This window comes from Danio rerio, chromosome 5 (assembly GCF_052040795.2).
Source record: "Danio rerio strain M-AB ecotype USA chromosome 5, GRCz13ab, whole genome shotgun sequence".
Classification (NCBI taxonomy): Eukaryota; Metazoa; Chordata; class Actinopteri; order Cypriniformes; family Danionidae; genus Danio; species Danio rerio.
Genome location: NC_141025.1, coordinates 8,968,774 through 8,983,713, shown reverse-complemented (window position 1 = coordinate 8,983,713; position 14,940 = coordinate 8,968,774). Strand labels below are relative to the sequence as shown.

Sequence of the window (14,940 nt, the reverse complement as noted above, 5' to 3'; positions counted from 1 at the left end):
GTGATACATATTATTCATAGTTTGTCCAAATAAGTTTAGGTGTAGAAATCTTTGTTTTGTTTGGAAAATATACTAAAAATCATCCTGAACACTGGACTGGCGACATTTGAAGGTTTAAAGAAGTGACATTAATTTACATGAATATGGATAGTATTATCATTGATATACAGTCAAGACCAAAATTGTTCATACCCCTGGTAAATTCTGACTTTAAGTTCTAAATTCTTAAGTTTTGTTAAATGTTTTTGTTTTGTTTTGTTTGTTTTTCTGTTTGTTTTTTACACTGGACCAGCTCTATACCCTTACCAGGGTGCTCGAGGGTTCATGAGAGTATGCCCAACCAGTCCACATGTGTTCTGTGGACTTGGAGAAGGGATTTGACCGTGTCCCTTGTGGCATTCTGTGGAAGGTGCTCGGGGAGTATGGGGTCAGAGGTGCTCTGTTAAGGGCTGTCTTGTACCTGTAGGAACAGAATTTGGTTTGCATTGCCAGCAAGAAGTCAGACTTGTTTCCAGTGCATGTTGGCAGGGCTGCCCATTGTCACCAATTCTGTTTACAATTATTTTGGACAGAATTTCAAAGTGCAGCCTTGGGCTGGAGGGGGTTCGGTTCAGTGACCACACCATTTCATCTCTGTTATTTGTCGATAATGTTGTTCTGTTGCCTTCATCGAACATGGACCTTCAGCATGCACTGGGGCAGTTTGCTGCCGAGTGTGACAAAGCTGGGATGAGAATCAGCACCTCCAAATCCGAGGCCATGGTGCTCCACTGGAAAAAGATGATTTGCCATCTCCAGGTTGGAGGAAAGTCCTTACCACAGGTGGAGGAGTTCAAGTTGTGGTATTGTTTATAAGTGAGAGAAAGAGGGAACGTGAGAATGACAGGTAGATCAGTGCAGCAGCAGCAGTAATGTGGTAGAAGTACCGGCTTGTTGTGTTAAAGATGGAGCTGAGCTGAAAGGCAAAGCTCTCGATTTACAGGTCAATCTACATTCCTACTGTCACCTATGTTCATGAGCTTTAGGTCATGACCGAAAGGACAAGATCTTGGATACAAGCGGCTGAAATGAGTTTTCTTCACAGGGTGGCATGATGCACCCTTATAGATAGGGTGAGGAGCTCTGTCACCCGGAAGGGTGACCTGGGGATGCCTCGGGATCCCCCCGGAGGAGCTGGCGGAAGTGTCTGAGGAGAGGGAAGTCTGGGGTTCTCTCCTAAGATTGCTGCACCCACGACCCGGCCCCGGAAAAGCAGATGAAAATGAATGAATGAATAATTTCTTTTATCTTTGCCATAATCACAGTACATAATATTTTACTAGATATTTTATAAGATACTAGTATCCAGCTTAAAGTGACATTTAAAGGCTTAACTAGGCTAATTAGTTTAGTTAGGGTAATTAGGCAAGTCATAAGCCCCTTTCACACATACAGACCTTTACAGAAAATTACTTTTATTAATTAATAGTTAATAAATATAATTAATAATTTTCATGAAAGGTCTGTATATGTGAGCAGGCCCTTTATTTAAAAATACTAGTAAATTCATTCCGGCTATTTTTCGGAAAGAGAAGATTATAATTATAATCCGGTAATTTGCTGGAATGCTGCGCCGTGTGAACGCAGAAGGAAGATTGCCGGAAAGAGCGCGTGCACGTCTAGAACATGCTGACGTGAGACTTCTGCTAATGCCGAGTTTAGACTGCATAATTTTCAAAGTAGTCGTGTCACAGATGTTTTCACACTGAATGACTATCTGGGCTAGCGTTTCGTCGCTTTGTTTACACTGCAAGATGGATCGGCGACAGGGACTTTCACATTGCATAACTTTACCATACTAAGAATCGCCCACAACTTCGTCCAAACTACCTCTCACAGCAATGATTTGAATTGAAGACAGCTCCAGATATTTAGCACGCCAAATATCTCGCAGGCATCGGCGACTTATCGGCGATTCTCTCAGATCGCGTCTTTGATAGTTCATACTGTGTGATTGTCACTCACGTGCACAAGCACCGATTTGCCTGTGATTTCAGGCATTTGTCGGCGATTTCTCAAAACCTGTCAGTGAGCCAAAATCTGGGCTAAAATCACGCAGTCTGAACTAGGCTTTAGCCAATCAGAACAATCAGACGCTTTCACGTTCGCGCGGTTTATGAGAATAAAAGCCTTTGAATATTTTCCCAGACACCTTTAGCTGCTAGAAATTAGTCAGATAAAGTTTCTATGTTCCTTCTTAATGCCAACTGTGAAACTAATTATTGATAAGATGCTTATGATAAGCCGTTGTCTGTTTACCTTCAAGCTCTGCTTCCTTCAGTTGCTTGATGTGTCGCGTGTGCCCGTGAAGGAGCCGGTGAGCGCCAACACACACACATATCATGTACATCTCGGCATGCGAAAGTGTTCCTCCATATGTTTACATCGAAGTTGTTCACAATGCTGATCCATCTACAGAGTTTGTGATGTAGTTCAATGTTTACAAATGCAAGCGCAACCGTTTAGAGCTCATTTCTGGTTAAAGGGCCATGACACCCTCACTTTCAGTTAAAGTCTACTTCAGAATTTTTTCAAAAGATGCATGATTAATGGGCGTGGAGCTCCGTGAGCATCGGGCAGGAGTGGGCGTGGCCAGCAGGGGAGAACGTGAGCGAATAACTGCTGTTGTCAGTTATAGCTCACAAACTGAGACACAAAGAGGAGACGCATGAGTTTATAGTTCACAAAGTTAAAATGCAAAGAAATAAACAGTAATTTGATGCCCTGCAACATTTATTATTCGTAATTTCATATACACATAACCACAATTTATATCATTATAAAGATAAGTGTGTTCATGTAAACACTATAAATGTGGATTCTCCCTCGATCCCCGGGTCTAAATTATAGATCTTGAATGCAGACTCAGTGCAGCAGGTCTCCTGACCTGTCTATTTTAACCATTAACCCTGCTGGTAATCTGGAGGATTTAGGCAAACACAGCAGCACGGCGATGTGTTTGAATGTGAATGAACTCCTGATAAAAGTCAACGTCTGCCATTTTTCAATTCTCGCACTGCTCTCCCGACAAAAATGCTTGCAGCACACACACAGCTTTGCTGTATGATCGGCCCTGACAGGATCGCGGGGAATAAACATGCAACAAACCCCGTGGATCATGAAAACAAACACATACGAGCCTTCATGAACGGCTACAGCTGCCGTTGGTTTGTCTCACAGCTTGCTTGAAACTGGCAGGTCTGCCTTCGGAAAGCACGTGCTCTCATGAATAATTAAGCAGCCAGCTCTTCTCATAGGATAAGAAAACTCTGCTATGAATAATAATGAGAAACCGACGCGTCATCATTTCACTTGCAGTTCTGCGCTACGTCGCAGATTTTGATCCCGCCCCAAAAATCATTTTAAACCCGGAAGCTGAAATTAGCTGACAAAAGCTTGAAATTATCCAGTTTTATCCACAATTAAAGCTGACAGGTGCTAACATTGTCTTAACTGATGCTCAACACACACAAATCTGTTAATATAAAAAAAAAAAAGTTCTCCAGGGTGTCCTGAACCTTTAATGATGTGAGAATTTACCGATATTTTGGAATGGATGTGTGAATGCTCTTTTCCGGAAAAAGTCTGTAACGTCCTTGCCTGTGTGAACAGCACTTTTTTGAACTTACTGGTAAAGTCGTTCCGGAAATTTTCCGGATATTGTATAACAATAGTTTATTCTGTAGACAATCAGAAATAATATTGCTTAAGGGGGTTAATAATTTTGACCTTAAAATGTTTTTTTTTTTTTTTTTAATTAAGAACTGCTTTTATTCTAGCTGAAATAAAACAAATCAGACTTTCTCCAGAAGAAAAAATATATCAGGAAATACTGTGAAAAATTCCTTGCTCTGTTAAACATCATTTGGGAAATATTTGAAAACAGAAAACAAAAATTCACTGGAGGGTGAATAATTTTGACTTCAACTGTATATGTGAAAAAAAAGAAAAAAAATCACCTCCATGACATCTTCCAAGTTTTCCTCAGCATCTGCTTTTTCGGTCATCAGTTTTGCTGCTTTAAAGTATGTCTTTGCAAGCAGATGCCCGTGGCACGATGCCCTCCAGCAGGAGCGTGGGATTTCAACAAGGCCGTATCCCAACAACAGCACCAGCAGGAACAAACCCCAGGTGTTAGCGGCAGTGATGCCAATTGTACGCAAGCCATACCTTAAAAAAAAAAAAAAAAAAAACACACACATTTAAGTTAAAGAAATGTTAGATGTGCATAAACAGGAATGTTGTGATTGGTTGTAGCAAAAGGAAGAAGGCGGGACTCAGACCAGGTGAGATGCCACTGTGGACTGACGGCGACGTAGATGAGCAGAGAGCAGAAGATAAGCAGGTATGTGCCATAATAAATGGCGTTTTCTATCAGGGCTGTCTTTATCTTTCCTGAGATGGAGAAACCTCCTGAACGTGCATACGACTGCATGAAGGGAATCAGAAGCCTGCACACATACAAACAAGATGTTCAAACACTTTAAAACCATTTTTCTTTTTACACATACACTTAATACACTTCATTGAACATGCACACATAGACATCACCTATATACTATATAACTGCAGGTTAACTATGCTTATATATAATAACTTTAACTTAGTAACTAGTTAATTAGTTCAGGTTATGGTATATGGTAACTAATAACCTTGACTTTTCCAGATTTGATTGTAATGCAGTAATGTGCATCTTTTGTAAAGCTGCTTTGGAACAACAATTATTTTGAAAAGCACTAAACAAATAAACTTGAATTGAATTGAATTTTACTTCGATAAGAGAAACGTTTGTGCAACCAAAGGTGTAAAAATGTGCAGTAAAATAAAAATTATTTATTGTTGATAGAAATGTTCTCTGGAGTGCAACCAAATATACTTCTGAAAGGTGTTTTATTACCATTTATTTACTCAAAAGAAATCTACTCCAATAAAAAAAAAATTGAAATTGAAAAAATTGAAAACGACAAAATAAGTGACAATAATAATAATTTTAAAGATCTTGGAAATATTCAATAGTATTATTTCATACAGGCATGTCATTCCAGAAGCAAGTGCTGCTCAAAAAACCCCCACTATGATCCAATATTGAATTATTTAGGTAATTATTAAATTAAAAAGCTTATAAATCATTAATTAATTAATTTGTTTCAGAAAGTAAAACTGCACACAGTTGCCTATGAGGGCTGGGTTTAGCTGTAGGGTTGTGGTAGACTGATAGAAAATACAGTGTGTACAGTATTGACCTTATTCTTGACGTACAATCAGGTGCCGCCATTGGAATCTTTTTGGCTCATTACTTCTGATCTTATTTACTTCTGTTGATTTCTAGACATTAAAAACAGCATGTTCTGCTGCTTGATGTTGCAAACTGATATTTTCTTATTGTGTTATTGCACTTGTTATGTATAGTCATAAACACACTTGCTTGTAGAACAAGTAGTTGGACTGTTTTTATTATTATTACTAGTTATTTCTCCCATAGGCGACTGAAGTGGAAGCTAAAACAAGTGCAAAAAGCGAGCACACTTCCGTATCGCAGATTAAAGTGAATAAAATAATGTACTGTGTATGATTTGCAGGGAATTTAAAGAAATTTAGTTTTTTTTGGGCATTGATAAAAGCAACTTCTGTAACAACTTAATTTCTTTAATAAGTAAAAATATTTAATTGTGGTTTCAGTGTGGATACAGAATGCCTATAATATACCATCATTCAACAGCAACAGAGTTCATGGTAAGTCTGTCTTGTTTAATTAATAATTAATAAACATTTCCGTTTATTTACAGAACCCTAAGATTGATTTTTTTTTTTTGTGTGTGTGTGGAAATCATTATTTTGCTCTAACACCTTGTCAAAAACGGTGATGTGATGGCTATGGGTAAAAATGCTAACAGTTTGCAATAGATTTATTTGAAAATATTTCAGTATGTACATAAATTCTATGCATTAACACAAAATTGCTTCATTTGCAATGCTTTAAGGGACGGGTTTTTGGGGGGCATTCTCAACAGCAGCTTCTACAGTAAACTATTTCATAACAATTCATTTTAAACAATTTATTTTTAATAAGAACTAAATATTGAATTGTGGCTTTAGTACATTTATATAATGAGTATCCATCATTCAACAATATCAGGGTTCACAGTAAGTCTGCCTTGATTTTATGTTATTTTTTTCATTTGTAAAAAGCAAAGGAATAACATAATTTTGTGATTTTTTTTTTTTAAATAAATCAAATAATTTTTTTTGTGACGTAATCATTTAAATGTACAGTGCTTATTATAAATGACCACACCCTTTTTGAATATGAATATTTTTATCAATTTCTCTGTGAATATCGCCAATAATTTGTGGTGCATTTAAACAAAAATGTTTTATTAAACAGTTATATCCACTAAAAGAAGAGTTTGGTCACTTGACATCGTTAGGAGTAGAAAGATAATAATTTACGTTTTTTTTTTATCACTTAATTTAATATTTATGTTTCTCTTGATTTTTTTTCCCCTGTTTATTAAAATTTGATTTAATATTTTGGTCCCACTTTATATTAAGTGTCCCTAACTACTATGTACTTACATCAAAAAAATAAATACAATGTACTTACTGTGTTTATAATGTATTTGAGAACACTTGTGGTGCTTTTGAGTTGGGATAGAGGTTGGGTTATCGACAGATTTGGTGGCATGGGTAGGTTTAAGGGTGGGTTAAGGTGTAAGGGATGGTCAATAGTGTATTTACAAATGTAATTACAAAAGTTAATTACAGATGTAATTACATACATGTATTTAATCAAGCATAAGTACACAGTAAATACATGTATTTGCACAATAAGTACATTGTAACAAACTATTAGTTCCTATGTAAGTACATATTAGTTAAGGCCACTTAATATAAAGTGGGACCCATATTTTTTCTCCATCATTTTAATTTGTGTGTAACCATTTTTGGACTGTGACTTAAAGTTTTTTTTTGTTAGATTAGTTCCAGTTTTGGCGATTGGTCCCGATTAATCTTACATATACGCTCAACTATATTATTGTAAAGCATCCTATAACAAAATGTCATTTAAAGAAGAGATCTGTGAGGGGTGTACTCATTTATGCTTTGTATATATGTTAAGTTGAATACTCTTTCAGTGCTTTAAAAAAAGAAGTAATTTCAGAAGTGGAAAAAAATTTAATGAAATGGAGTAATAAGGTCATTTTTCTCTCGTACCATGTCAGGAACTGTGAAGTCCAGTACACCACCCTCCAAAATACAGGCAGGATTCCATCTGGGATATAACTCCAGGGCTTATAGCAAGTCTTTGGGATCCTTTAATCAGGAGAAGGTGAGGTGACATTGATGAAGTTAATGTATAACAATATTAACCGAACATAAAATGTCTTCGCACTATTTGCACATCAGTGTTTAAACAAATCCCACAGCTTTACTTCATCCTAGTGCTATTCAATAGAGCAAAGCAAACCTCTTTACCTTTGTGTTGGAAGTACCGAAGTGTTGGAGGAGTTATCATTACTGTTGCTGGGCACGAGGTGGACCTGATTGTCAATCTTACACTGGTTATATATGGTCTGCAGATGCAAAAAGAAACAAAGCATTAGCAGGGGTGAAGGGTAAAAGACAACAGACTGGTATTTCATCTTTTTGTTTAAAGAGCACCTCAGGAAATGTTCTGAATTGCACGCTTGCCATCTGTTGATCGTGACAGTCACGTATACACTAATTATACACAACTGAAAAAGGCTGTAGATGAGAGCTCGTGTCGCATGTCTTAATTATAAATGCAAACATCATCCTCTGAGTTTATTCTGTCTTAAGTTGCACAGGCGTTTAATGCAGGTTCATTTGGGACCAAGAAAATTCGAGGAGTAAATAGAATGAAATGCCAGTATGTACAAGTCAGAATTATTCAGATTTTTTTTTTCTTTTTCAAATATTTTCTAAACGATGTTTAACAGAGCAAGGAATTTTTCAAAGTATTTCCTATTAAATTTTTTTGTTGTGGAGAATGTCTTATTGTTTATTCAGGCTAGAATAAAAGCAGTTTTGAATTTTTTAAAACTATTTTAAGGTCAATATTATTACCACCTTAAGCTAATTTTTTTTCGACAGAACACACCATCATTATACAATGACTTGCCTTATAAGCCTAGTTAAGCCTTTAAATTTCATGTCAATCTAAATACAAGTATCTTGAAAAATATCTAATAAAATATTATGTCAATCACGGCAAGAAATCATTCATTCATTCATTCATTTTCTTGTCAGCTTCGTCCCTTTATTAATCCAGGGTCGCCACAGCGGAATGAACTGCCAACTTATCCAGAAAAACTTACTGGATAAGTTGGCGGTTTATTCCACTGTGGCGACCCCGGATTAATAAAGGGACTAAGCCGACAAGAAAATGAAAGAATGAATGAATAGTATTTCTTTAAGGTTTGAAATTACAACTTTCAACCAATGTCTTTTTTAGTTAATTTATTACATAAAACATGTTTATAGCCTAAATAAACTCTGCTCTCAGGAATTAACATATGGAAATAGTTTTAACCTCTGACCACACTGCACAATTGTGTTGATCTTCAGTAATTCTGTGTTGTTTTTTAGTGCTAACTATTAAAGATCCTTAATAGGTGATTTATTTAAGAGGCAAAAGGTCTTGTTTTATAAATAAAAAGGTCAAAACAACAGTTTCTGATTAAAACAGGTTTTTATACATGATTCACAAATACTGTTCTTACTTTAAGCATACGCTTTTTCTTTCAGTTTCCCAGAAATCAAAGCGTGGGATTTAATGTCTACATATTTGTATTATTAACAATACAGAAATAATGGTTTTTATTGACGTTTATTTCCATAAAACATGAATAGTTTTTAACTTTCTCTGATTTAGAGTCATTTCAAGACCTTAATTAAGTGGTCTTAAACTCAATTCTAGGAGGGCCACAACTCTGCATAGTTTAGCCTCAACCATCTTCGACTCAAACCTGATTAATAGTCCCTAGTAGTCTTGAACACCTTTATTAGTTGGTTCAGCTGTGTTTAATTAGGGTTGTAGTAGAGCTGCGACCCTCCAGGAATCGAGTTTGAGACCTATGTTTAAATATGAGAATATAAGTCACTTTTAGGACTCGTAGAAATCCATAACTTTTTGTGCGAAACTTTCAGTAATTGCATAATCATTTTCAATATCATTACACTTGAATTTGAATTTTCTTAAACTTTTCATGAATGTTTTTAACTAACATTTAAATCCATATTTAAAGATAAAGTTCACCTAAAACTAAAAATGTCCTCATCATTTACTTACACTCAAGTGAATCCACAATACAAGATACTTGGAAGAATGTTGGAAAAAAACGATATTTTTTTCCCAACATTCTTCTAAGTATCTACCTTTGTGGTCAACAGAAACCTAAACAGGATTCGAACAAGTGGATGATGAGTAAATGATGACAGAGTTTAAATTTTTAGTTGAAAGATCCTTTTAATGTGTTTCCTCATTAAACGTGTAGATTTTTTACTTCAGTTTGTTTTCAGTCATCTAGCAGGACTCACCGTACTAACGTCCAGCGGTAAAATGAAGACAATGAGAAAGCACAAGAACCAGGCCAGGAGCGTGGCGAACAGGACCATCCGATGCTGCTTGCGGAAATCTCCATATCGATGGAGCAGGAAGAGTGCCAGGAAAAACACCACCACCACCTCCAGCGCCAGAGCCACACCACTCATCCTGACTGCTCTCTCTCTCTCTGTAACCCGTCAGACTGGACCAGCACACGCCATCAACACAAGCACTGTTTGGGTACAGCAAATTCATCAAGATTCAGGAATATACATCACATATTGACATTCATAACAAGTTCATCTGAACCATGTTAACATGAATGCATATTTTAGTTATTTCATTTTAGTTGTTTGGGATGCGATGACACGCAGTCAAATATTTCGCCAAACAGATCAGCCACTTTTGAAGCTCATAGATTGTCATAAAGTCCTCATGCTGCAGGAATTAGCAGGTTTGCTCAGGTGCAGCTGTCATGCAGCGAAGGGTTTGCGTCTTTACTAAACTACGAAAGTTTGTGTTCATTGAACAGTAAGAATGATTAATAAATCCTTATAAAACAGTCCCTTAAAAGTCACGTCTTGCCTTCAGTTTTGTGCTCAGGCGCGCATTGCACTCACACAACAAGCTTACTGCGCCGAAGCCCAAGTGAAAGCCCAAGTATGTTTTCTGAACAGTTAGGTAATGCTGTTATACTGATTGTCAATTTGTTTTTAAACCAAATTCTAAAAAAAGTCTGGGTTGTCCTAATTCAAGGTTGGGTCAAATATGGACAAACCCAACATGGGGTTCATATTTTCAGTTAAATTTAAATTACACTTTTCTTTTTTTTTTAACCCAGTGTCCATATTTGACCTAAAGTTGGGTTACAACAACACAGCATTTTATAGAGTGTAGGTTCAAACATTTTTGTTTTGTTTTTTTTAGATTCACAATTTTTATTTTTCAAATTCTTACTTTAGATTTTGTGGTACAACTCAAACTTCTACATAAAACCCTTACCTTTTGGGCTGTTTGTTTGCTTGACACTTTTATATTAATTTGGTTCAGATTAATTATTATAAACTGGTTCAGCAAAACAAGTGTGTTTTTCCATTTAAAATTTTTACTATTAATACTTGCACAATTTGTTTAGTAAAATAATAATTAAAATTATATATTTTAGTTTCATTATTTCATATTTTATCATATTACTCTTTTTGTACTATATTTTGCTAAAAACTACATTTTTAAATGGTTAAGTAATACTGGATGTTATGATTTATGTTTTCTTTCTGTCTTTTTAGAGAGAATTCATAAGAGAATTGATTCTTGCCTCATTCTTGATCTGTCGCATACATTACACCTGTCTCACCAAAATGTTACAGCATGCCACTTTAACATCTTAAACACGCAATACTGGACATAAAGGTAAAAGTTTTAAGTAGAAATTCTCGATGGAGTTGTACCACAAAATCCAAAGTAAGATCATGACATTTTAAGAATAAGAATCTAGATTTAAAAAACACTTTTTAACCTACACTCTGAAAAGTTGTAACCTAAATTTGGAATAAAAATGGACAAACCACATTCACTGGATTAAAAAGTGTCATTTAAATTTTATTGGAAAAATTAACCCTATATTATTATTTGTTTACATATGACCCAGCTTTTGGGTCAGCATGTTTTTAGAATGTAATTTAAAAACAAATTGACAATCATCACAGTATTACCCAACTGTTCAGAAAATTTATTTTTTTAGCAAAAATATAATTTATAAAGCATAATACTATTACTAAAATTATACTAAAATACTAAATACTAAAATTAAATTATGAAAATAAAATATTTTATTCAAATAATTAATTTATTATACAAATTGTCATAATAATAATAATAATAATAATAATAATATTTCCTGGTGATGGGTTGCAACTGGAAGGGCATCCACCGCATGATACATGTGCTGGAAAAGTTGGTGGTTCATTTCGCTGTGGCGACCCCAGATTAATAAAGGGACTATGCCGAAAAAGAAAATTAAAAAAAAAAAAATAAATAATAATAATAATAATAAAAATAATAATAATATTAAGAAATGAAAAAAGACAGTTGTATTGCCTAACCAGTTAATAATTAAACATATTGAACATACATACAAAATATCATAAACAATTCAAATCATCGTTTAAACCAGCTTTAGCGTTTTGATTATTGTTTACATTCTACAATAAACAGAATAAATAAAGCATCAGAAACAAGTTAAACAAGTTGCTGTCAAACTATTGACATTACAGTCGCTAATATCGGCTACTTGAAATTATGTGGATAAGCCACATGTTGTAAATAGCGTTGGATATATGTATTTTTGACACGTAGCTATTGCGTAATTAATAGTACAGAGTCAAAGATGTTCTGTCAGAGCAACCGGACGACTTTTCCGCTAACGTTAGTTCATCCTCTAACGTTAACCGTCAATGAAGCATTAGAGAAAGAGCTGGACAGTAACTTACGAGGTAAAGCAGACACTCGGGACGAAATCTTGAAGAAAGTGTTTAGTCAGGTCACATTCTCGTGGTAAAAATTAAGCAGCCCGAGATATTTGTGTACTGTATCTCTTGACGTGTCACGTAACTGTGCAGTGATGCACTTCCGACTTTCGTGATGCATTGTGGTAGTTGTATTTTCTTCTATGTTTTTGCGTAGGTTGGTTTTATTTGTGGTAGGATGAGTTTTTAAACATTTTAAGTAAGGTTGGTTTTAGTAACATGCACATACATGACGATTCGAGGTGTTCTTGTTTGTTTAAATGTTATATTACCGTGTTTTTACGCTGAATTTCAAGTGTTGTCAATGAAACAATTTCGTACTAAGATGAAGACTAAAGGTCGTCGAGTTTGTTTCATATTACTGAATTACTTCAAAAAATTATTTGTGAAGTAAATTTTAGTATTTACAAGAGATTAAAGTGTAATATTAATGTGTTTACAATTCGTATTGTGTTGAAGTAAATATTTTATAAATGTAGCTATTAAAGATCTGCCCATTTATTTATGCTTCACATTACTGTTTACATTAATATGCATTGTTTTAGTTTAAAGATTAAATCCTGTGAAATTTTATAAAGTTATTACATAGAGTTAAATTTTTCTCTAATTTTTAAATATGAATGTTAATTTTAGTAACATCCATTCTTTTATTTATTTTCTGCCACTTTTTTGGGGTCACAGGGGCAGCAGTCTTAGGAGAGAACCCCAGACTTCCCTCTCCCCAGACACTTCCTCCAACTCCTCCAGGGGGGATCCCAAGACCAGACCAGCCGAGAGACATAGTCCCTCCAGCGTGTCCTGGGTCTTTCCCGAGGCCTCCTCACGGTGGGACATGCCTGGAACACCTTCCTAGGTAGGCGTCCAGGAGGCATTCGAAACAAATGCCCAAGCAACCTCAGCTGACTTCTCTCGATGTGGAGGAGCAGTGGCTCTACTCCGAGCTCCTCACGAATGTCAGAGCTCCTCACCCTATCCATACGAGTGCGCCCTGCCACCCTTCGAAGGAAACTCATTTCGGCCGCTTGTATGCGAGATCTTATCCTTTTGGTCATGACCCAAAGCTAGTGACCATAGGTGAGAGGTTTGAAAACAAGTTTACTCACTTTTTTTAAGTAAAGTCAACTAATCCTTTTTTTACAATGTGTATTTCCATTTGATTTCTGCCTGTGTTTGTGAATGCAGCATGATGAGCAGGATATAATGAAGATATCAGAAAGAGTCACTCAGATGTCATCTCTGCATTGAAATCCTCGTCCCCAGAGCTCTACATGTTGAGGAAAGCCCATGTGGAGAGCTGATCGGCCCACAGAGAGCCCAGCAGACGCGCGCACACCCCTCTGTCCTCCAGCAGACACTGCAGCTGACCCATCAGATCCAGACTCAGGTTCTCCAGCAGACGCACACACAGATCCCAGTCCTCCGCGGGCTGTGTGTCCTCCAGCAGCAGAGACAGCAGAGCGTCCGCAGAGCACAGCCACTCCTGCAGACTCATCTTCAGTTCAGGTCAGTCCGTCCTGCAGGCTCTGAGTTCCTGCAGTTTTCTGAGAGGAGCAGATGGGCGGGAGATAAAGAGTCTGTGTGCTGCTTACTCTCATCTTGTTAAACACTTTAACACCAGACGGCCAAAGCTCACCGCTCACTCTGATGCTATTATGGTGCATTATTAGGTTATTATTAGGGTGCAATATATTTTGGGGGGGGGTTGAAAGTCAGAAAAAGAAGTCTCATACCAAAATAGAAACTATATATATATATATATATATATATATATATATACACACACACACACACACACACACACACACACACACACACACACACACACACACACACACACAATCGAAGTCAGAATTATTAGCTTTATTATAAAGGGGCTAATAATTTTAACCTTAAAATTTAAAGGTGCTTTTATTCTTGCTGAAATGAAACGAATAAGACTTTCTGCAGAAGAAAAAATATTATCAGACATACTGTAAAAATTTCCTTGCTCTGTTAAACATCATTTGAGAAATATATATATATATATATATATATATATATATATATATATATATATATATATATGTTTCCCTTCGGCTTAGTGTTACGATATATATATAATTAAAAAATTAAAAAAGGGGCGAATAATTCTGACTTCAACTGTGTGTGTGTGTATATATATATATATATATATATATATATATATATATATATATATATATATATATTTGTTTCCCTTCGGCTTAGTGTTACGATAAGTGTCTAGGGTCAAGGGCGCAACATAATTAAAACACTCGACAAATAAAATAACTTATAAGAACCCTTAGAGTTAGGTCTGTTTATTTGCCTTTTTTGTCATTTTCTCTTTTCAAACACCCAAAACGTGAAGCCTATACCTCGGAGAGGACCAACAAAAAAATTATGAACAAAAAGTACACTCTACCTAAACACACACAATAAAACTGCCTACACCTTACAAAGAAAATAACAGAAGTTAAAACACAATACTACACCTCACTTTCTACCTATATATATTTATACAACAGTTCTGTCTTGTTCTTGAATATGATTGGCTGATAGCCGTGCGATATTTTGCCAGTAACATCACACAAAGGCCTCTTCACCTCTGTGTATTCCTCCGCCCACATACAGCAAGCAACAAGCAGGCTACAGTTTGACAAATATTACTGTTGTTAGACAGCAAAATGTACTTTTGAGGCTTTTTTAGTCGAGAATGTTGTTGTTCAGATTGCAACTATGCAGTTTCTTTGTAAGAATAGTGCCTATTTTAAAATATTTACTATTTCTGAAAGCTCGTCGGCGGCGGTT

General features: G+C 35.8%; 1 protein-coding gene across 30 annotated transcripts in view; it reads right to left on the bottom strand.

The window, feature by feature from the left end:
- Positions 1-13,675, bottom strand: part of lmbrd2a (LMBR1 domain containing 2a) — a 37,991-nt gene extending 24,316 nt beyond the window's left edge. For 17 of the 30 annotated variants that reach the window (XR_015490191.1, XR_015490192.1, XR_015490195.1 and 14 more), the window contains 6 exon segments: positions 12,097-12,221; positions 9,601-9,839; positions 7,516-7,613; positions 7,255-7,353; positions 4,323-4,490; positions 3,999-4,209 (listed from right to left, as the gene is read on the bottom strand). Coding sequence is in view for 7 of the 30 variants with exons in the window: in XM_087251890.1 (XP_087108016.1) it covers positions 3,999-4,209; positions 4,323-4,490; positions 7,255-7,353; positions 7,516-7,613; positions 9,601-9,774 (750 nt within the window). In the remaining 23 variants the exon portion in view is untranslated. 30 annotated transcript variants of the gene reach the window in all.
- Positions 13,676-14,940: the final 1,265 nt, after the last annotated feature.